This window comes from Drosophila innubila (assembly GCF_004354385.1).
Source record: "Drosophila innubila isolate TH190305 chromosome 3R unlocalized genomic scaffold, UK_Dinn_1.0 2_E_3R, whole genome shotgun sequence".
Lineage (NCBI taxonomy): Eukaryota > Metazoa > Arthropoda > Insecta > Diptera > Drosophilidae > Drosophila > Drosophila innubila.
Window position 1 is genome coordinate 4,522,839 of NW_022995380.1, and position 19,455 is coordinate 4,542,293.

General features: G+C 39.3%; 2 protein-coding genes and 2 non-coding genes across 4 annotated transcripts; 3 read left to right on the top strand and 1 right to left on the bottom strand.

Moving 5' to 3' along the window:
• The first annotated feature begins 1,625 nt into the window (after window positions 1-1,625).
• Window positions 1,626-1,698, top strand: Trnar-acg. The gene has a single exon. It is a non-coding gene; the product is annotated as a tRNA-Arg (tRNA).
• Window positions 1,699-2,301: 603 nt separating this feature from the next.
• Trnan-guu lies at window positions 2,302-2,375 on the top strand. Its single transcript has one exon. It is a non-coding gene; the product is annotated as a tRNA-Asn (tRNA).
• Window positions 2,376-15,991: 13,616 nt separating this feature from the next.
• LOC117791787 (ADP-ribosylation factor-like protein 8) lies at window positions 15,992-17,824 on the bottom strand. The gene is made up of 4 exons (XM_034631669.1): window positions 17,631-17,824; window positions 16,853-17,007; window positions 16,625-16,786; window positions 15,992-16,564 (listed from the first exon to the last, which is right to left on the bottom strand). Exons 1-4 carry the CDS (start codon window positions 17,751-17,753, stop codon window positions 16,444-16,446), a joined length of 561 nt encoding a protein of 186 aa, XP_034487560.1. The 5' UTR covers window positions 17,754-17,824; the 3' UTR covers window positions 15,992-16,443.
• A 461-nt stretch (window positions 17,825-18,285) lies between these two features.
• On the top strand, window positions 18,286-19,455 carry LOC117791245 (pre-mRNA-splicing factor ISY1 homolog). Its single transcript, XM_034630947.1, has 4 exons — window positions 18,286-18,347; window positions 18,408-18,430; window positions 18,494-18,654; window positions 18,712-19,455. The coding sequence occupies exons 1-4, from the start codon at window positions 18,345-18,347 to the stop codon at window positions 19,344-19,346; spliced, it is 822 nt and encodes a 273-aa protein (XP_034486838.1). The 5' UTR covers window positions 18,286-18,344; the 3' UTR covers window positions 19,347-19,455.

Here is a 19,455-nt window from a genome sequence, read left to right on the forward strand (position 1 = left end):
ATATTATGAAATGTTGATACCTGCGATTGCTGCTCCTGCTCCTGCTGCTTCTACTTGCTTGCCTCGCAATTTATTGATGCAACACGATAAACGCGCCCCAAGCATGAAGTTCGATTCGCAGCGCTTGCAACTTGAACTGCTGCAAATGCTGCAAAAGGCATAAATAACATTTTCTCAGAAATTAAGCCAAACGAATTATTGTTTTCGACATCATTTTTGTTGTAATTACCGGCCAGGTGATAAGCTTGCAACACCTTTTGGTTGAGTGTAAAACAGAGATGATTAGATGCAGATACCGCAACACGGGGCAACAACTCTCGTCATCATTAGGAGAGCGGCAGCAACAACAACAACCGTATCATCGATTGCATTTGACAGGCGATAAGTGGCCTGATTTGGCTCTATCCTGATCTGGCTCTAATCTCTGGCCAAGGCATGTGAAACAATAGCGCATAGTTCTTTTTTATTTATTATATTTTTTTTTATTTTGTGTCTTGGTTTTCGGACCGTGGACAAACATTAACCTGTTAACCCAAACTGACGGCGATCAGGTCCCCAAGCAACAGCGGCGGCTGGTGTCGCCTACTTTTGGGACCAGGCTTGACTGCTGGCTGGCCGGCCGGTTAGTGGTGCAGTTGGTGGTGCTGTGGTGCATGAATAATGCGCGCCCACAGCTCAATAAATTTTCACTCTTTTCGCCAGAGATCGGGTCGAGTGGCAGCTGAAGCCAGAAATTCACACATCTTGTTGCAGGTCTCTCGAACCGAAGCTGCTCGGCTGGACGCTGGCAATAAGCACAGTGCAGCACTCGACGCCACAGCAGGGAGGAGCCTGGCTGGGATGATTCATTTGAGCAGCCGCACAACTGCACAAAAAATGATACGAAAAGCATTTAAAGGAATTCTCTCCAGTTAGAAGAAGTCCAGACACGATCAAAAGACGGTGGAGGCCGGGGTACAGCCAACATGGCCCATGGCCCAAAACAGAGAGTCACAAGACACTGGAGCATTAAGAAAGCTTCGCAGACTGCTTGGGGTCTCTGTTTCTGTTATTCTGCTCTTCGGTATTCCCCTCATCCTCCTTATCCTACTGCTGCTGCTGATCCTCCACAAGTCAGGTCCCAGTTGCATTGCAATTTCATTTCCTCTTCGCATGATTTCTCCCTGTGTGCGCCCACAATTGTCGAGAGATTAGAGTTTGCTGGTAATTCCACAGGCTGCGACTTGCCATGCCGATTGGACTCTGCCACAGCAGTGGCGGTCGCTGCCACCACGACGACAGCGTCTACAACGACAACGATGCGGTTGATTTCGAGCTTATCACGTTCACAGGAGACTGCAAGACGCTGTCAATGTTTACACGAGGCAAACAAGTTACGAACTACTCTTATAATGGGTTCTTAATTTCAAACTATCATAGAAACTGCTGTAAAATAAACTAAAACCGGAATATTCTCCGCTATCAATTTAATATGGTAACGATAATGATATGCAAATGAGCACGCACACACGCAAGACCACAAGAAAATTATCATAAACCATGTGAAAACTATTTATAGAACTTTAAATGAGCCCATGTTACATGGATCATAATATGATATATTATATAGATTCGAGTTATTCATCGGTCCTGTGGCGCAATGGATAACGCGTCTGACTACGGATCAGAAGATTCCAGGTTCGACTCCTGGCAGGATCGAAATAGAAATTTTTTTTTGCTTTTTTAAATTAGTTGAGTTATTATTATAATAAAACATTTTCATAATTTAAAATATTATCTGTATTTTTCTGTGTTATTTCTATTTAATTACTTTAATATGTAAATAAATACAATTTGCTTTCAATTTAGATCGGTGCTTGTCTCTTATACTTAATATTATTTGTCAATTGAAAAAATCATTCACTTTCTTTACGTAATCTATGCGTTTATACCATGTTCTTTAAATTTATGATTTTGATTATTTTACTTAAGAAAAAATCACTATCTTGAAATAATGAATTATTTATTATTTTTGTTATTATTATTATTTCTGAATTTAAGAAAATAAAATCATGATAATTTCTGAATTTAAGATTAACGATTATTTCTTGAGTTTTTTTTTTTATCAAAAATAATCATAAGTAAATTATAATTTTTATTATCAATTTTAAAATGAGTACAGTCCCTATATTAAAGTTATAAATAAAATGAAGCTAATTATCTTATGTTGTCACTTTTTGTCAATATTTGATAAGCTTTCACTATTGTGAATTTCTTCGGTACTTAGCTTATGTGTGATATTTTGCTACAGATTTAATAACTGCCTCCGTGGCGCAATTGGTTAGCGCGTTCGGCTGTTAACCGAAAGGTTGGTGGTTCGAGTCCACCCGGGGGCGATCTTAATTTTTTTATTTCTTAATTAGTGTCTTTTTTTATTGTATTCCCATTGTATATTTTCTACTTTTCGTATTCTTCTGCATTTTCTTGTCACGTGTAAACCTGAACAAGCTCTGGGCGAGCGATCTTCGGTGGTGTCTGTGTGTCTATGTCTAACAATGGCCACCGCAATGGCAGCGGGGCAACCACCAACTCCAATTCCAACTGACTGCGACTGCGCTTAGTTACTTAGTTGGACCCATCTGGCAATGGCAACAGGGGGATCGACACCACCGCGCCCCGACACTCCCCCCGGTTGCATTGCATAAGAGAGAGAGAAAGAAATATTTGTGCAATTTGATTTCGCAGAATTGCGAATTCGTTGGAATGAATTCCCATTTTTCCCCCCGTATACCCTGCGATACGCCCCTGAGTCCACCTTTAGCCTTGCCACGCGGCTTATGCGCATTATGATTATGATGATACCCAGTCTCTTTATTGTTGTTGTTGTTGCTGTTGCTGTTGTTTTCGCCTTGTTTGCTGGTTTGTTAGCTGCTCGCTGCGATTATTGTTGAAATTCTATGCAGTCGCCCAAGTCATGACCACAGCAACACAAACAGCAACAGCAACAGCAGCAGCAACAACGCAACAGAGCAACATTGCGGCGGCAATAGAAAACTGAGGGAAATTCTGCGGAAAAGTTTTGCGGCGTGCGCTGAACGCGGCCTGGGACTGTGTCTCGACTTGGGCCTAGACTTGAGCCCAAAGATCAACATGGCCAGATTGTGTTTGCAATCATTACAGCTGGCGATGATTGCCAACAACTACGACGTGCTGCAGACCCACTGTGGATCACCATCGCCGTCGTCTCCGTGTCTGCGATGGCTGGTGGTTGGTGGGTGCCGATTTGCTTTGATTGGGTGGCATACAATTTGTACGAACTGTGCAGTCCATGTCCAACAAATGATACTGTGTATTATTTCCATGCAAGGCCAGCTGAAAAGTCATTAGGAAATGCGAATAGGTCACATTTAAAACTACATTATGACACATAAATTTTGGATGAAACTCCCGGTAACGGAAAAACGGAGAAGAGATACATTTGACACCCTCGTAAATGTGTATGTCTTGTGTCATTAAAATGCAAGTGTATAACATTCAAGGTCCATGTGACAATTTAGTCAAATGGTAACCCAAAACACACGCTCAGCGACCACGAAAATGAAATGGAAAACGGAACCCAAACTTAACCCAAACCCAACTCCAGGCCAGAAACTGACCAGGGCGAGTAGCTGACCAGGTCTGGCTAGCAAAATGAGGCGCTTATCTAAATCTTCATAGTTGGCTAAACGCGGCCTTTTTGCGCCTCCGCTTCGTATGCTGTTTCTCCTTGCTGGTTGTTGTTCGTTTTTCATTTTTCTTTTCTGGTTTTTCATTTTTTGTTCGGTTTTTTAATTGCAGCCGAAACGTGAGCGAAATGTAACCAAAAATGCAATTGCCAGTGCCTGTTTGCTGCCTGTTTTGGTCATTCCTAGTTAATCGAGCGCATTCGTGCAGCATTCCTCGGCAGTGCCGAGCTCCTCGCTCTTTGTTCCCCTCACCCCTCACTCCTGCTGCTTTGCCCCTTAATGAGAGCAACGAGCGCGTGAACATTTCTTACCTGTGCCTTGTCATCAGAACATGTAATTATGCCACTTTGTGTCAGGTTTGTTCCAAACTTCTTGCTTACGCAACATCCAATAGAAGCGCTGGCAACATGTTGCTAGCCACAATGTTGCCAGCGAGTAATTGTCGCCTTACGTGCGGCTGTCGCATTTCAGCAGGCTCCCAAAATGCTGTCATTCTCTCAATGCACAACATGCCAATTAAATGGGCGACTGAACCCTGGCGACATGCAAGCACAGAAATCTGCCAATTGCAGTTGTTGCTGCTGCTGCTGTTGCTGTTGCAATTGCATTCTTGACAATGCCCTTAATTAGGCCAGTTATGAGCCATAAAAACTTAGCTTTAACTACAATACATGCGTTGTGTCTCACGCGATATGCATCTCCAGCTAGGCTATAACTAAGTACTTTTAACTAACAACTTAGTAGCTGCAACATTTTGATGGGCCACAAATTCAGAGCCTCAAGTTGCCCCTTCTTTAACAGGACAATCCTCAAAAATTGCCAACTCAATTACATGCTTGAATGCGCAGAAAATTGCCAAATCAAGAAAATGGCTCAACAAAATAAATAGCCAAAGTCAGCGCATAAATCCGAGGCAAGAAAATTGTCGAAGCAGAGAGAGTGTATGTGTGTGGGAGGGGATGAGATAGAGAAAAAGTCCAGGCTATCCAGCTGTCCAGTTGCGAGTGTCCAGCTTTTGGTTTGGCGATAAACAAACATAAAACTTGACGTTGTCGTTTTCGTTGTCGCACAGTTCAACTGGCACAATTCTTATTTATTTAGCTACACTGTGCAGATATGCACCACCCACTAAAAGAAGCGCTGACCACCACCCAACCACCCACCTCCCGCACCCACTCAAGACAACTTTGATACGCAATTGAAAAGTAAATAGAGTCAACCTTTTTTTTTAACCCGCTTTTCTGCAAAATTGTGTTTTATTGACTGGGATTAGTGGACAAATATGAAATCCTTTTGGCCAGCTTTTGGCAGCTTGGGGCAGCTTAGATAATGGACAGCGGACAACAGACAACGGTCATCGGACAGAGGTCAAAGGGTTGCCGTAAGCTATTTATTTACACGTGCGTTGGCTTTGAGGATTTGCCTGCATTTGATTCGATTTGATTCGATTTTTTACGGCGCCTCGTAAACTTCGCATTCGAAATCAATTTTCGGAACGCCATTTCAAGTCAGAGCCGGCTTAGCTGTAAGCTGTAAGCTGCAATTAAGGCAAGAGTAAGACCAGCGGCTATCAGGGGCAAGCAGGCGAAGACAAGTGACAACTTGTATCTTGTAGATACTTTGCCAAAAAAATATATATATGTACTGACAATTAATACAACATTTAGATGGCAATCGCAAATCAATTAAAATTTATGTGCGCCCATTAATTTAACAGTTTCTGTTTTTTTTTTTTTTTGCTCTACTCTTATTTTATTTTCGCACGCACCCCAAATGCGTAAAGCGTAAAGCGGATCAATTGCCCAAAAGATCAATTGGCAATTGACAGACCAACAATCCGACAAACAAACAATTGCAACTGGCAATTGCAACCACTTGAAAAGCCGCTCAGCCCATTAGCCAATCAGCCGTAAAATCGCAGTAGAAATCAATGCGAACCACAAATCGAGAATCTCAATCTCTCCCTCTCTCTCTCTCTCTTTCTCTCCTGCGTTGTCTCTTTGTTGCGGTTTTTGTCAGTCAAGCGCAAAACGAGAAATTCATTAATCCGCTGGCGAGGCAGCTTAGGACGAGATCGGAACATAGTCGACATTCCTCCTAATCTGGTTTTGTAGTCGTTGTGGTTGTTGTATTCCGTATTTGACTGTGGCATTTAATTACAATTGTGGTACGTTTGTGCTGCGCTGCAACATGATGCACCTTGCACCTTTTTGGCGGCTTCTTGCCGCATTGGCACGCGCTGCATTTTTATTGCTTCATCAGCATCGCTTGCGTAATAGCCGCAGGGGCAGCACACGGCCAAGACACACTCAACAACACACAACTATACTCCACAACACTGGCCAACGGCAGGTGAAATTCCGGCAAGCCAAATTGGAATTAAAATTTGTAATTCATGTTTCCGCAGCGTGCCACCAACAATAACAAACAACAACACCAGCCACAGCAACAACAACAAAAACTAGTATCCAAAAAAAGGGATTATTGAAAGAAAAAAAGTACAAGAAATAGGTATTGTAATCAAGTCTGAAAACCTCCAAATTTGTGGAATACTTAGGCCCTTTCCCGTTTTCACTTTTTATTTTATAGCATTTATTAAAATGTACATATCTACTTTGTATTTAGAGTTAGTACTTTACAATAAACGTTTTTTAATTTATAGGACTTAAATTTTACAGTTCAAAGTAAATTCCATTCATGAAAATTTTCCGAAATTGAATTACATCAGCTTAAAGAAACTCAATTCCACAAAATATTGCCAAAAGTAAAAATCAGAACAGACATGAATTAAAATATTGACTCGATTTCTTAAGCCTTTAAAATTCGTTTACATAAAAAAACCAACGATTTTAATATGATTTTTACACTGCTTCAAAACCAAGCTAAAATTATTTTCTGGCTAGTTAAGTGAAAAATTGTTTCCCGTTCAAAAACTTTATTCATTACATCAGCTAACAATATAGTAATAAAAAACTATAATAAAATGACAATTGATCAGCAAGAAATCTGAAAAACACACATTTAATTATCAGTTTGAAGATCAGCTTGTTTTGAAACGCACGACAAATAAAATACTTGTATATCGTATATCACCGATGTAATCATATTAAATCACACATCTTTGGCATAGATCTTTGAAAATAACATAAGCCATTGCGAATAAAATACAAACACATACATTTTTGTATTGTTCAAAAAATGTTTATTATAATAAATTGCTAGGTATTATTAAATTAATTTTACATTTATCACAAACAGCTAAGAAATTAATAATTGTAGGAGTTACGCCATTTGAACTATAATTACATAAATTATATTTAATATATTTATGTACATATTTAAGAAATGAATAAATATTTTGAGCCTACATTTAATAATGATAGCTATTAATTAATTATAGTTTATTGAGAATTATTTGAGCTCATCTTTCAAAAAAAGGTCCCAAAACAGAATAGTTTATTACCAAAAACCGTCATTAAACAACGTAATGTTTGTAATGAGAATTGTATAATTATGAACTTACATACTCGTTTAGATCCACCTGGATATCAGAAGAACCAAAGTGTGTATATCGTGACAAAATGAAATATCTGGGAAGTCTACTGTATTATACGCCTTATGAATTATAAATGTTATGTGATAAAACTAAACATTAAAAGACTGGAGTATAGAATTGCATGATCAACGAGTATTTCTGTTTATTGTATAAAAGATGCGAATTCACAAATTGGTAGCTCTGGAAGGCGACAGATACTTTTGAAGGGAGACTGATAAGCTAATAAGTAGTAGCTTAGTAATAGTCAGGGTATTTAAAGATGTTTTCACACCATTAACAAGACTGGCTGGGGGAAAGTACGGATACAGAAGTGTAGATGCCGTTATAGATGCGGTTGCATGCTGCAAACTAGACAAGCTGCAAAGTGGCCGAACGCTGATTGGCCAAAAGGCGGAGCCAACAAAAAGCGAGTTGTGCGCATAAATTATGGCATTAAGCTAGTGCCTGGGATTGGTGCAAGAGCTTCTGCAGTGCAACAGCAGTTCGTACAGCGAATGCAGCATCCAAGACAAGATCTGTGGCACAAGCAGGTTTTTTGAGATGCCCCACAGCAACATTCGATGCAGCAATCGATGCAGAGGCAACATTTTGGACTAGCGCTCAAATTAGTTGGTTGCTTTGCTGCTGACATGTTTATTACGATTAAGCGACAGACAAGCTGACTGTCAGACAGACGGACATAAATCGAATTGGTCCGTGTACAATAGAAATTCAATTAAAATTGACATTTTGCGATGAACTTATGCAAATGCTGGCAACAAAAGCCCCAAAGGCCCCAAATGACAATCGACTCGAGTCCATCAGGCGTCGCTCTCTAGGATATTTATGGCCATGTGCATTAACCTGGCTAACAACACAAAATTTATTATTATTTTTTTTTTTTATAATGTAACAAATGGCACGTCGTCATCGGATCGTTTGGACTTGGATATAACGTAAGTCGATCGATCGATTGACCGCCCGTGTGTCTTGTACGTGAGTTGCAACTGAGTGCTGCATGTGGGAGGCGTGCGGTGGGGGGAGGGAATGGGAGGGGAGTGCATTCAACTCTCGCTCTGCATCGATAACAAAAGCAATTTGTTAAGGCAAGAAAATCCTACCAAAGTATGTGAAAATAATAACAGCCAGCCCAAAAATGCAGACAACACAAAAAAAAAACAAGTTGCAAAGGCTACAGTCGAGATCGCGACTTTAGAATACCCGTTATTTATTTAAATATATATAAAAGTACTTTAATAACTATTAAATAAAAATTACTGCATACGTTTAGGTGCTTGCATTGCATTAATTATTAATAACTTTGGTTAGCTATTACTGCCGTTCTACTTGTCCGATTTTGCTGCGATTAAGTGGGATAATATATAATAATAATAGATAACGTTAATTACCAAAATTTACTCTATATCTTAAAAGCTGTGGGCGTTATATTTGAAACAAACTTGATCTGCGTGGGGCTTATAGAAATCTGTGTGCCAAATTTGGTTGCTCTATCTTTAATAGTCTCTGAGATCCTTTTGTTCATACAGACGGATGCTGATCAAGAATATATATACTTTATAAGCTGACGTACATTTAAACGAACACAATATACCCATTTACTTATTTTATAAGTAACGGATATAAAAAGGAAATGTAAAACGTATAACGTAAACGGTGCAACGTTGAAACATTGAAGTAGCCTAAAGCAGCTTGATTAATTTTATGAGCGATCAGCCGTTAAGTTCAGCGCACATGAAATTTTGCGATACTAATCTAGCATTAAGCATACGCCCCGTTACCATACCAAAACCCGCTCTCCCATCCAAAAGGTAAATACTCATTAGCGAAATTTTTGTTTTGTTTTATTTTTCTTTTATCATACGATTATTTTCACAACTTTGGCGCTGGCGGCGTTCGCTGCTGCTGTTGATCTTGATGCAATTAATAAAAATGCAGAATAAAACATAAATGATAAACGATAAAAAGCAAAAAATAAATGTATATAAATATATGAGGCGGCATTACATTTATGGCTTGACTTGGCACCCATCTCCGGAAGCAGTTGTCGGGGTAAGAAGAAGAAGAGCAGGCGTAAGGGTTAGCTACGGACTAAGGGATCGAGCTGATCAGCCGCTGGCGATTATGATTTTTATTGCCCTACACAGGCAATGGTACACTTACCTTACCCTCCCTTTGCCTTTCATTTCCCCTTCCGAGAGACCACACAACCAGTTGTTGCTGGCATTGCATTCATCACCATGACAGCTACTCGTCCGGGCCGCGAATCTGCCTTGTAAATTGACAGCCGCAATTGAATGCGAAACCACAAAATTGGATAATTTCCCAGTGACAATCGAAGCTGATGCCAATGCCGATTCGAATGCCGATTCCAATGCCGAGGCCAAATTGACTGCCCTTGATAAATGCGAAGCGCAAAAGTTTCCCAGGAGCACGAGAGCACTTGCACTCGCGTGGAGTGAAGACAATGCGACTACGATATGCAAAATAAATTTCACTTCCGAATCCTTATTGCCTGCCCGACGCTGTCTCTGTCTCCGACTCTGGCCTCTGACTAAAGTCTCTGCGGTTGTTCATGGCTTGTTTTACATATGTCCCGCACCTTGGCAGCGAAAACGTTGCCCAAAAACCAAAGAAGACGACGGTCAGACGCCCTCGCCTTTGGGGCCCTGAGCCCCCTGAGCCCCCTAAGACCCACAGTTCCTCAGTCTCTCAGGCCCTTAGACCCTGGGGATGCGCCTCATACTCGACAATGAACCCAATAAAATGCTCCAAAAGGCAAAGCAAGGAGCACAGCTACACTCAGAAAAAAAAATTATAGAAAAATAGCAAGCACAATTGTTTGTGATTCAAAACCGAATCGTTCTTATTTTTTTTTTTTTTGTCAAAAAAACTACTTTTGATTTCAAACTAGGACAAAAGGTTCTCAATACATAATTCCTCTACATAAAATATAATTTATAATTGAAATTTATAATTACATTGGCATTGCAAACAATGATGACGGTTGCTTTCTGGATAGAGTCGGCGAAATTGTTTCCCACTGTGGCCAAGGATTGATTTTAAGTTTATTAAAAAAAAATATGTAAGTAAACATTGTACTACAATAAATTTATTATTTATACATACATTTATCGCAATTTATTTATACTCGTATCAGAAGCTATCTCTTAATTATTAGCTTAGGACCACCAGAGCAGGAGCTTGTTTAACTCCTGAGCGGCTATAAAGCTGAGTCCAACATCTTAATTAAAAATATTTTTTTGTAATATTTATTGTTCGAATGAACTTTTTAAGTTGATTTAAATTATAATATGGTTGTAAAAAGATTGTAAAATGACCTGGCACTATAAAAGATGCAAGTTCCGTTCTAAAAATTTACGAATATGAGTACCTGTCAATAAACAATAAATAAATAATATTTTTTTTTTAAATAACTATCTTTTGCGATCAAATCATTTTTATGTCAGATATTTTAAGTTTTTGACCAATTTCTTAAAATAGATTGTCGATGCATCACCTCTGGTTTTATTTTTACAGATATTGCTTTTATATTGTTTCATCCATTAATGATATAGCGTTTTCGAAAATAAATAAATAATGCAATTCACTCCACCCTAATGTTGATAGGCTCTAATACCACTTCGTTACGTAATTATACTGAATATGTAACTGAATTATTCCCATTCGTTCGTAAGAAAGACCAAAGGGCCCAGAACTAACATTCATGAACTATTAAAAATCGGGGTCACGCAGCTTTTGACTATGTTTGGGAACGATTTTCAAACGTTTCGAGCGGATTTTTTTCCGAGTGTAAGAGTTGAGCAGAAGCTGCTTCAATCTGGAGGCATTGTCGTAAATTGTATCCATTGCTTCGAGTGAAATCCATTTGAATTGATTGCATTGCTACGGTGGCTCAGTGGTTCACTGGCTACGGTGGCTACTGTGGCTCATCATTGGCCATGCAGCAGCAGGACCACCAAAATGTTGCAATTAATTTTTGCACAATGCGCTTTGTGCTATTTAGTTTTGCTGCATTATGGCAGCCAGTTTCCGATTCCGATTCCGACTCGAGACTCTCTTAATTGACCAAATACAGCAAATACAGTAGCCGAAAAATTGGACTAAGACCAAGACCTTATATATGTGGTTGTGTTGCTTGCTGTGGTGGTTTCTCTTGCCCCTATCAGTGGCCTTTGATTTGCATATATTTCGGTTTTAATTAGTTAACAAGCTGCTTTCGTTTGTTGCGATTGCATGTTGAACCACGACGCATATCGTAGATGCTACAGGTATCGGCCACAGCTTCCATTCCAAGCTCAGTTGCATGCACCAAAGACACACACACACACATACACACACATGTATATATATAAACACAGAGCAAACAGCGAACGTATAAAATCAAACACGATTTTTAGCAGTTTTCAATTCCCGGAAATCTTGTACGATATGTTGCACCAGCAAACAAAACTGGGGATTGTGGATTGGGGATTGTGGATTGAGGATTGAGGATTGTATGGCTATGGCTGAGGCCCGATACGATTCCAGTATCGTGCAAATGTTTCATTATTTAACAGATTTCAGCGCACACAGCCAGAGATTTCAGTTAGCCCTCTGTCCACAGCTGGCTCGCATTGCTCTTGGCCATAGCAGTCTCTCTCTCACTCTCTTGCTGTCTCTGTCTTTGCCGCTGGGAATGCGAGTGTGAAATAAGGCGACAAGACAACTTGAGCGCAAAAATACCAACAAAAATTCCAAGATGTTGTCATCAATTAAAGCGAGTTGTTGCTGCGAGAGAGAGAATAAGATGCAGCAGCATCTTCACACCTGAGAACTTTATTAGTGCAGCCACGTATTGGTATTGGTATTGGTATCGGTATTGGTATTGGGATCGTTGTTGCGTGAATTATGGCTCACCTATGGCCTAGGCCAAAGCAGCTGGCAAGTTCCATGGCAAATGGCGCAGGCGATAAAAGCTGATAAATCACATGAGAGACGACTACAGATCGAGTAAGCGAAAGACAGAGACAGAAGGAGAGAGAGAAAGAGAGACAGAGTGAGAGGTAGACCCACTTGAAGCTGAAGGTGGAAATCAGACATAGGCGGACTCCACAACTTGGCCAATTCAGCAGAAAAGCCAGTGAGGAGACAAACTTATTTGCATTTGGCTGGTTGTCAGGCAAAGTCGTTGTTGTTGTTGTTGTCATCGTATCCTGCTTCATGTTGCTGTTGTTGCTGTGGCTGCTGCTGCGATATTTGCTACTGACAGGCAAACTTTCAGAACAAAACAAAAAAAAATACATAAGAAACATGAAAATTGTTGCCCACGAGTCTGGCAAGTACTGCGAGGTAGATGCCACAGACAGAGTCAGAGGGAGAGGCAGAGTCAGAGACAGAGTCCGAGTCAGCCTTTTGTTCATCTTGTTAAGGTTTGAACTTTATGCCTGCTGCTTCGTTTACCTCTTCATGCTGTTGTTTGGCTTATTGTTTTAGCCAGCGTTTGGTTTTGTTTTAGTGCTGCATTTCCAGGAACTTTTCAGGTGGCACAGCATGTTGGGGCCAACACACTTTTGGTGGGCCCATTCGACCATTGTGGCCACTGTGCTTTCAATTAAAATATATTTAGGCATAATTTCAATGTCTCGCAACAACTGCGGGTAACAAGAGAGACAACCCACCCAAACAGCTAAAAGAGCACCACATCAATTAGTTAATCTATGCGATTTGCTGACAGCATCTGGTTGAGCTGTTGCCTTATTGGCATTGGCTAATTAATATATTATAACGCGTTTATGTCTGCGCATATTTATGGTCAACACCCCGCCCAGGTTTTGGCTTGACGGCTTTTCTTCAAAGTAGTCACGCGGCTAACTGAGAACTGGCGATTCCGATGTCGATGTTGATGTTGATGCCAATGCCGATGGCGATGGCGATGGCGTTTGTGGTGGCGCATACAAATGATCTTGTTTGGTTGTGTTTGCAAATATTTAAATGTTGTTGCTGTTTTTCTTCTTATCTTTTTTTTATTTATTTTTTTATTTGGCAACAACTGTGTTTTTGGGCATGTTTTATTGTCATTATTTAATCAGCACAAGTCGCACAAGCTGCTACAAAAAAAAAATTAAACAGAACTTTGGTTTTTTAAACACTCTTTGTTTTTACGGGCATTCCATGATGTTATTCTTGTTGTTGTTGTGCACAACATAAATCTGAAATTATGTATTTGTATTTGTTGTTTTGTGTAATGTTAGTTTTGTTATGTTTATGAAAATTTATGAGCTTGTCCAGCTTGCGCACGTCGTTGTCGCTGTCGTTGTAGTTATGGCCAGGTTAGTTGGCTTGTGGCTTGTGGCTAAACAAGCATAGATACAGCAACGAGATTCTTATCAGCGCAATGTTAATTTCCAGCATTTAAAAGTGTAATTAACTCAATTTGAATTATTAGACGAGGGGTACCAAAACAAAAGACTTAGGCAGCGAACCTAATGCGCAGCCCAAAGGAAGCAGGAAACCACGCCAGGCATGAGAATATTTGCTCATGAGTCACACGGCATACGGCTCGTGCTCGGGCCCTCCAAGACAAATGAATTCACAACCAAAGACAAGACAGTAGTGCACCAAACAGACAGTGCAATCTAACCAAGCACTTGACACGTATTCCTGGAAGCCTGCCTCTGACTCTGGCCTCGCTCTGCACACAGAATGCCTAATTAGCCTGACTCTGACGTTGACTCTGCCACCGTCTACAGAAAGGGCTCTCGTTTGGGTTCGTGCCCCGCCGGTCAGGAGTATTTATGCGTTCATATTCGTTCGCATTTGAGGCATTGATCAATTGTTCGACTGCCCCGACAACTGGGTGGCCAACTACCAGTCTTGTGCAGCGCCTCAAATGCGACTATAAATTATTTTCAATATATGTTTAGAATATTTGATGCTCACTTTGGCCTAGGCTAACAACTATGTTGTCACTTGTCTGTGATTCATGGGTTTGACAGCATTTTCTGTATGTTCTGATCAACTATGACTTTACGAAGAATTTTTTTTTTTTTTGAGGATTTGGCCAGGTTTATCTTTGTGTACATATATCATTGTCTGTACCAAAACGTCTGGAGAGTAGTCAGGGAATCAAATCGAGACAAATATCGGTAGTACCGAAGAATCTATTTTGACATAAGGTTCTATAGTAGTTCGGTTTTGTCCTTTCGGTTCCAGTACCAGAACTTGAACGTATAAGTACAATGATTCAAAATTCAAAATAATAGTATTCCTTTATACTAGAGATGACATAAGAAGTTGGTATAAGAAGGAAAGATCCATTGCAGAAATTTAAAAGTATAATGAAACTAGGGGCCATGGTCAAAATAGCATTTCGCTAGAAAATCGGGCGAGCTTTGACAATGTTATAAAAGTTTGAAATTATATCGTCTTTTGAAATATCAACTTTACAACTAACAATTTTTGGCATGATTTTTACAACAAAAATTAAACGTCCCACAAACAAATTTATTTGGGTTGTCTTACACTAATTATGATATACGAACTTGATTAAAAGTGAACAAATCTGAAAATATAACAAAATGTTTGTAAAGGTCCTGTAGATCTGTAAAAAATTAAGATTTAAAGTCTGATACCAAAAAAAATTAAGAATTCAAATTATTCAGAAAATCCTTTCAACGAAGGTGATTTTTAAAAAGTGTTAATCATTAGGACTGTTTTAAACCCATCCGCTTTTTGTTCGCACAGACTTATCAGGTGTGTTCCAGAAATCTCTAGAGTTTATAAAGAGAATTGCATTTGAAAACATTTTTAAAATTAATTTAGTCTAATTCAATAATTATTTCATTTTGTGAAATCTCTCATCAATTTTCAGACATTTGAAAGCAATGCTTGCTTGTTTTCAGGAGCCCCAACAATTGCTTTTGGGTTGCTTTGGCGCTGTTAGAGACTTGTAGAACACCTCTGTATAGCATACTTTCGGGATCGATTATCATAACATACTTTTGGGGTTATTTTGAAAACACATTTATTCTCGAAATATTTGCAACGTAAGTATTTCACAGTCGATTAGCATCATCTTAATAGGAATCGTTTTTTTATATTTCGTTTTTTTATAATTGTCTTTATTAGTTTTTAAGGTTTGCTCGCTCGGGGGTTTCCCCTATTTCAATTAGATATTGTAATTTTTAATTTAATTGGTTATTAAAATATAAAATATAATATGTTTTAATTGTGTGAAGGACACGGATGATACAAAAAGCGTGCTGGCGCTTGCATTATGGTAGTAAAGCAAAGGATTTAACAATTACAAAATTGACTTATACAGAAACAGAACCATCGATGTATATTACACTGGTTTCTTTTGCAGTTCGTTATTGTTTTATATTGTACCTTTAGCAATTGCCATAAAGCATATCAAGATTGTTTTAGTTCATTTTGTTGCACGTATCATGTTCACATGTATAAATGTGGTAATATATAGTTTCAAATGTCTTTTTAAAATTTCCGCTAAGCAAAAATGTAATTTAAAAATAAATATTTGCGATCTAATTACAGATGTAAATCATAATTTATATTTGTATGTATATTTCTATATAAAAATTATAAAAAAATTAATATTTTCATAATCACACCAATAAACACTAAACATAAGCCTAACTATTGTTGATCGAAGCAACAAATTAATAGACACAAAACTCAACGGCTGTAGGAGATGATCAAGTTGGAAAGCACATAATGCAAAATACTATGCGATTTCTCGCTGTGTACATGTGTTTGTATTTGTCAAAATGGGAGTGTGTATGTGTGTGGGTGTGTATTTAGACTTAAACAGAATCCGTTGGCATTTTATCAATTAACATTTGCCTGCTTTGTGAACTACAAATTCGAGACATTCGGTCCTAAAAACGAGCACCCCCAACGCGATTTTCTTAGATCGGCACGGTGAATTTTCATACAAACACACATGTAAACAATCATAACGAGACATTGCAATAGTTTTCCCCTTAAAATCATTCTCATACATCAATTAACACCCTACTCCAAATTATGTTATATATATAGATATACTGCAAATTAATATAGTTGTTCAGTGTGTATGCGAGAGTGCCTAACGTTGTGTGTGTGTCGGTGTTTCTTATGTGTGTGTGTTTGTGTATTTGTGTGTAAAAATTAGTAGGCTATAATCTAACGACTTTGGCTTTTCGAATGCTGAATTAACCACTGCAACGTTATGTCGATGTTATCCTTCTCCTTACACGAAATACTATAGCAGCAGATTTCCCGGTCCTGTATGCTCGATAGATTCCTGAGAGTTTCATTCGAAATGATTATAATGTAATTAGATATATTGATTTAGAGTACTCACATTCTCTCAATGAGTCCGGTTTCGTCAAGCGCTCCTGGAAGATCACGTTTATTGCCAAGGACGAGCACTGGAATGCCATTCAGCTGCGGTTTGTCTAGCAGAGAGTGTAGTTCGTTTCTCGACGCTTCTAATTTGTCCAAATCAGCAGCATCCACCATATAACTAGAATACGCCAAAAACAGAACACATAAGTGATGATTAAAGGAGTTTTAAGAGCAAGTTACTTACACAATTGCATTGACGCCGCGACAGTAACGCTCCCACATGGAACGGAAACGAGGCTGACCGCCAATGTCCCAAACTTTAATTGTCACATTGCCTTTGGTGATTTTTCGCATGTTGAAACCAACTGTGGGTATCATATCCTCAGCGAACTGGCCGGACTACAGATTACAATAGGAGAGAAATCATAAATTTAACATTATCTATTTTTATTGATTGTATGCGTAGGAGATGTGGGCATGTCAACTATTCTGTTAATTGTGCTGTTTGCCGTGAATGCATTGAGTCATCAATGATCCTATAACAAAGGCACCCGTATTTAGGTTTATATGTACAATTTCGAGTTTCTATTGTAAGTTAAGAACTCGACTTATCAGTAATTGTGCTAGGGGGCGGGGTGGGTTGAACCAAACCAAAAGCTGATAATGTCATCATTTACGCAAATATTCGTAGTTCTCAATTTAAAACTGATACTATGAAACCAGTGCCCAAATAAAAATAAATAATTAACACAATGGAAATGAACAGCAGTTGAAGCAAACAAAAAAATAATATAACTATGATAAGTGTGTGTGACGTCGAAACAAAGGCAAATCAATAGAAAGCAGCAAAAACGCTCGATTTGTCACCGGCCCCATTCCTTGTCCCCCCAACAACAACGAGCCTGAGGATTTCAATTTCGTACTTTTTTTCTGATGAATTGTCATAGCCTGCAGCACACTCCGCCCCCGCACAGAACAGCCGCCGCCCAACATACTCATTATTATTTGCAAAATGTACTCACTGCAATAACATTGACAAATGTCGTTTTGCCAGAAAATTGCAGTCCGACCAGTGTCAGCTCCATTTCCTCTTTCCAGAAGATACTCTTAAACCAGTCCAGGATTCTGTTGATAAGCGCCAACATTTTTACTCTGTTTTGTTAATTTTTTTCCTTGCAAATAAATGGCGTAGGCAGCAGTATATTTGGCAGAGGCTGCCACCCATTAAAAATTTACGATCTGGTTCGATTAATTTTTCCAAAAGAAAAATAACAATGCTGCCACCTGGCAGACAAACAGTTGCCGTTTAATTTAATGCTGCCACCCTTGAAATTCGCAACAAAATCTTTTGGTAATTTTTTTAGCTAACATATTGACAACTTCTTAAAGAATTTTTAAAAGTTGCTGTTTTTGTCTGGAAAGCATTTTCACGTGCACTTTTACATAGCTTTAAAAGAAATACTAATAGCAAAACATAGCTGATTATAAATTGAAAAAGAAAAAATTGAAAAATTTCCGACTAAGAGTGATTTAATATATTTTTTAGCAATCGTATTCTGAAAATATCTAGAATATCTAGTTATAAAATAGCTAAATTGGTAACAGTGATCACATAACAGCTGTTATTGTCGACTAATATTTACTAAATTTATGGTGAATGGCAATTTGTTGGTCGATGACAATAGACGAATTATCGGCGAGCCACCACAAACATTATAATAACAAAATAAATAATTATGGTAAGTAAACGTTTAATTTCTGAACTATGTTATAAACTTATTGAATCTTAATGTTTATAGGCGAGAAATGCGGAAAAGGCAATGTAAGTATAATGTTTCACACACGCGATAAGGCGATTTAAATGTTCTATTGTATCTGTCGGCAGGACGACGCTGGCGCGTTGGCGAGCTGCCAAAGAAGTCGAGTCCGGAGAGAAGGAACGACGTCCTTATCTGGCCTCGGAATGCCACGATCTGCCAAAGTGTGAGAAGTTCAGGTTGGAGATTATACGCGAAATTTCCAAGAAAGTGGCACAAATTCAAAACGGTAAGAGCATGTTACATTAATTGAGAGAGCTCCGTACTAAATGGTTTCACACTTTAGCCGGTCTGGGAGAATTCCGCATACGTGATCTCAACGATGAAATCAACAAGCTGCTGCGCGAGAAGCGGCACTGGGAAAATCAGATATCATCACTTGGCGGTCCACATTACCGTCGCTATGGACCAAAAATGTTTGATGCCGAGGGGCGTGAGGTGCCGGGTAATCGTGGCTACAAGTATTTTGGAGCTGCCAAGGATTTGCCGGGCGTGCGGGAACTGTTTGAACAGGATCCACCACCGCCGCCGCGCAAGACACGTGCTGAATTAATGAAAGATATTGATGCCGAGTACTATGGATACAGAGATGACGAAGACGGTGTCCTAATACCGCTGGAGGAGAGGATTGAGCGAGTCGCCCTGCAAAAGGCGGTTCAAGAATGGCGGGAGAAAATGGCACGCGACGGTCGCATCATTGACGACGAGGAAGACGACGATGAAATCTATCCGCTCTCCGGGCCAGCACGCGAAGCTGCCGAGGATGCCAAGTCACGGGCGGCGGAGAACGACCCGTTGGGTCTACTCGCTCCACGGTTCACCGCTCACGTGCCCGTGCCCACACAACAGGATGTGCAGGAGGCGCTGTTGCGAAAACGCAAACTGGAATTATTACAAAAATACGCCGGAGATACAAACTAAAAGCAACTTGAATAAAAACAAACCTTTTTTAATTACTATTTGTTTATAACTACATATAACTTGGAATGTAGCGTATGCTATTTAAGTACAAACGTAGATATGAATTTAA

Coding starts and splice junctions, on each gene's coding strand:
- LOC117791245 (XM_034630947.1), top strand. Junction 18,431..18,493: donor AGAAATGCGGAAAAGGCAAT/GTAAGTATAATG, acceptor ATCTGTCGGCAG/GACGACGCTGGCGCGTTGGC. Junction 18,655..18,711: donor AGTGGCACAAATTCAAAACG/GTAAGAGCATGT, acceptor TTCACACTTTAG/CCGGTCTGGGAGAATTCCGC.
- LOC117791787 (XM_034631669.1), bottom strand. CDS start 17,753: ATGTTGGCGCTTATCAACAGAATCCTGGACTGGTTTAAGAGTATCTTC. Junction 17,008..17,630: donor CATTTGTCAATGTTATTGCA/GTGAGTACATTT, acceptor TGTAATCTGTAG/TCCGGCCAGTTCGCTGAGGA. Junction 16,565..16,624: donor ACCGGACTCATTGAGAGAAT/GTGAGTACTCTA, acceptor TGAAACTCTCAG/GAATCTATCGAGCATACAGG.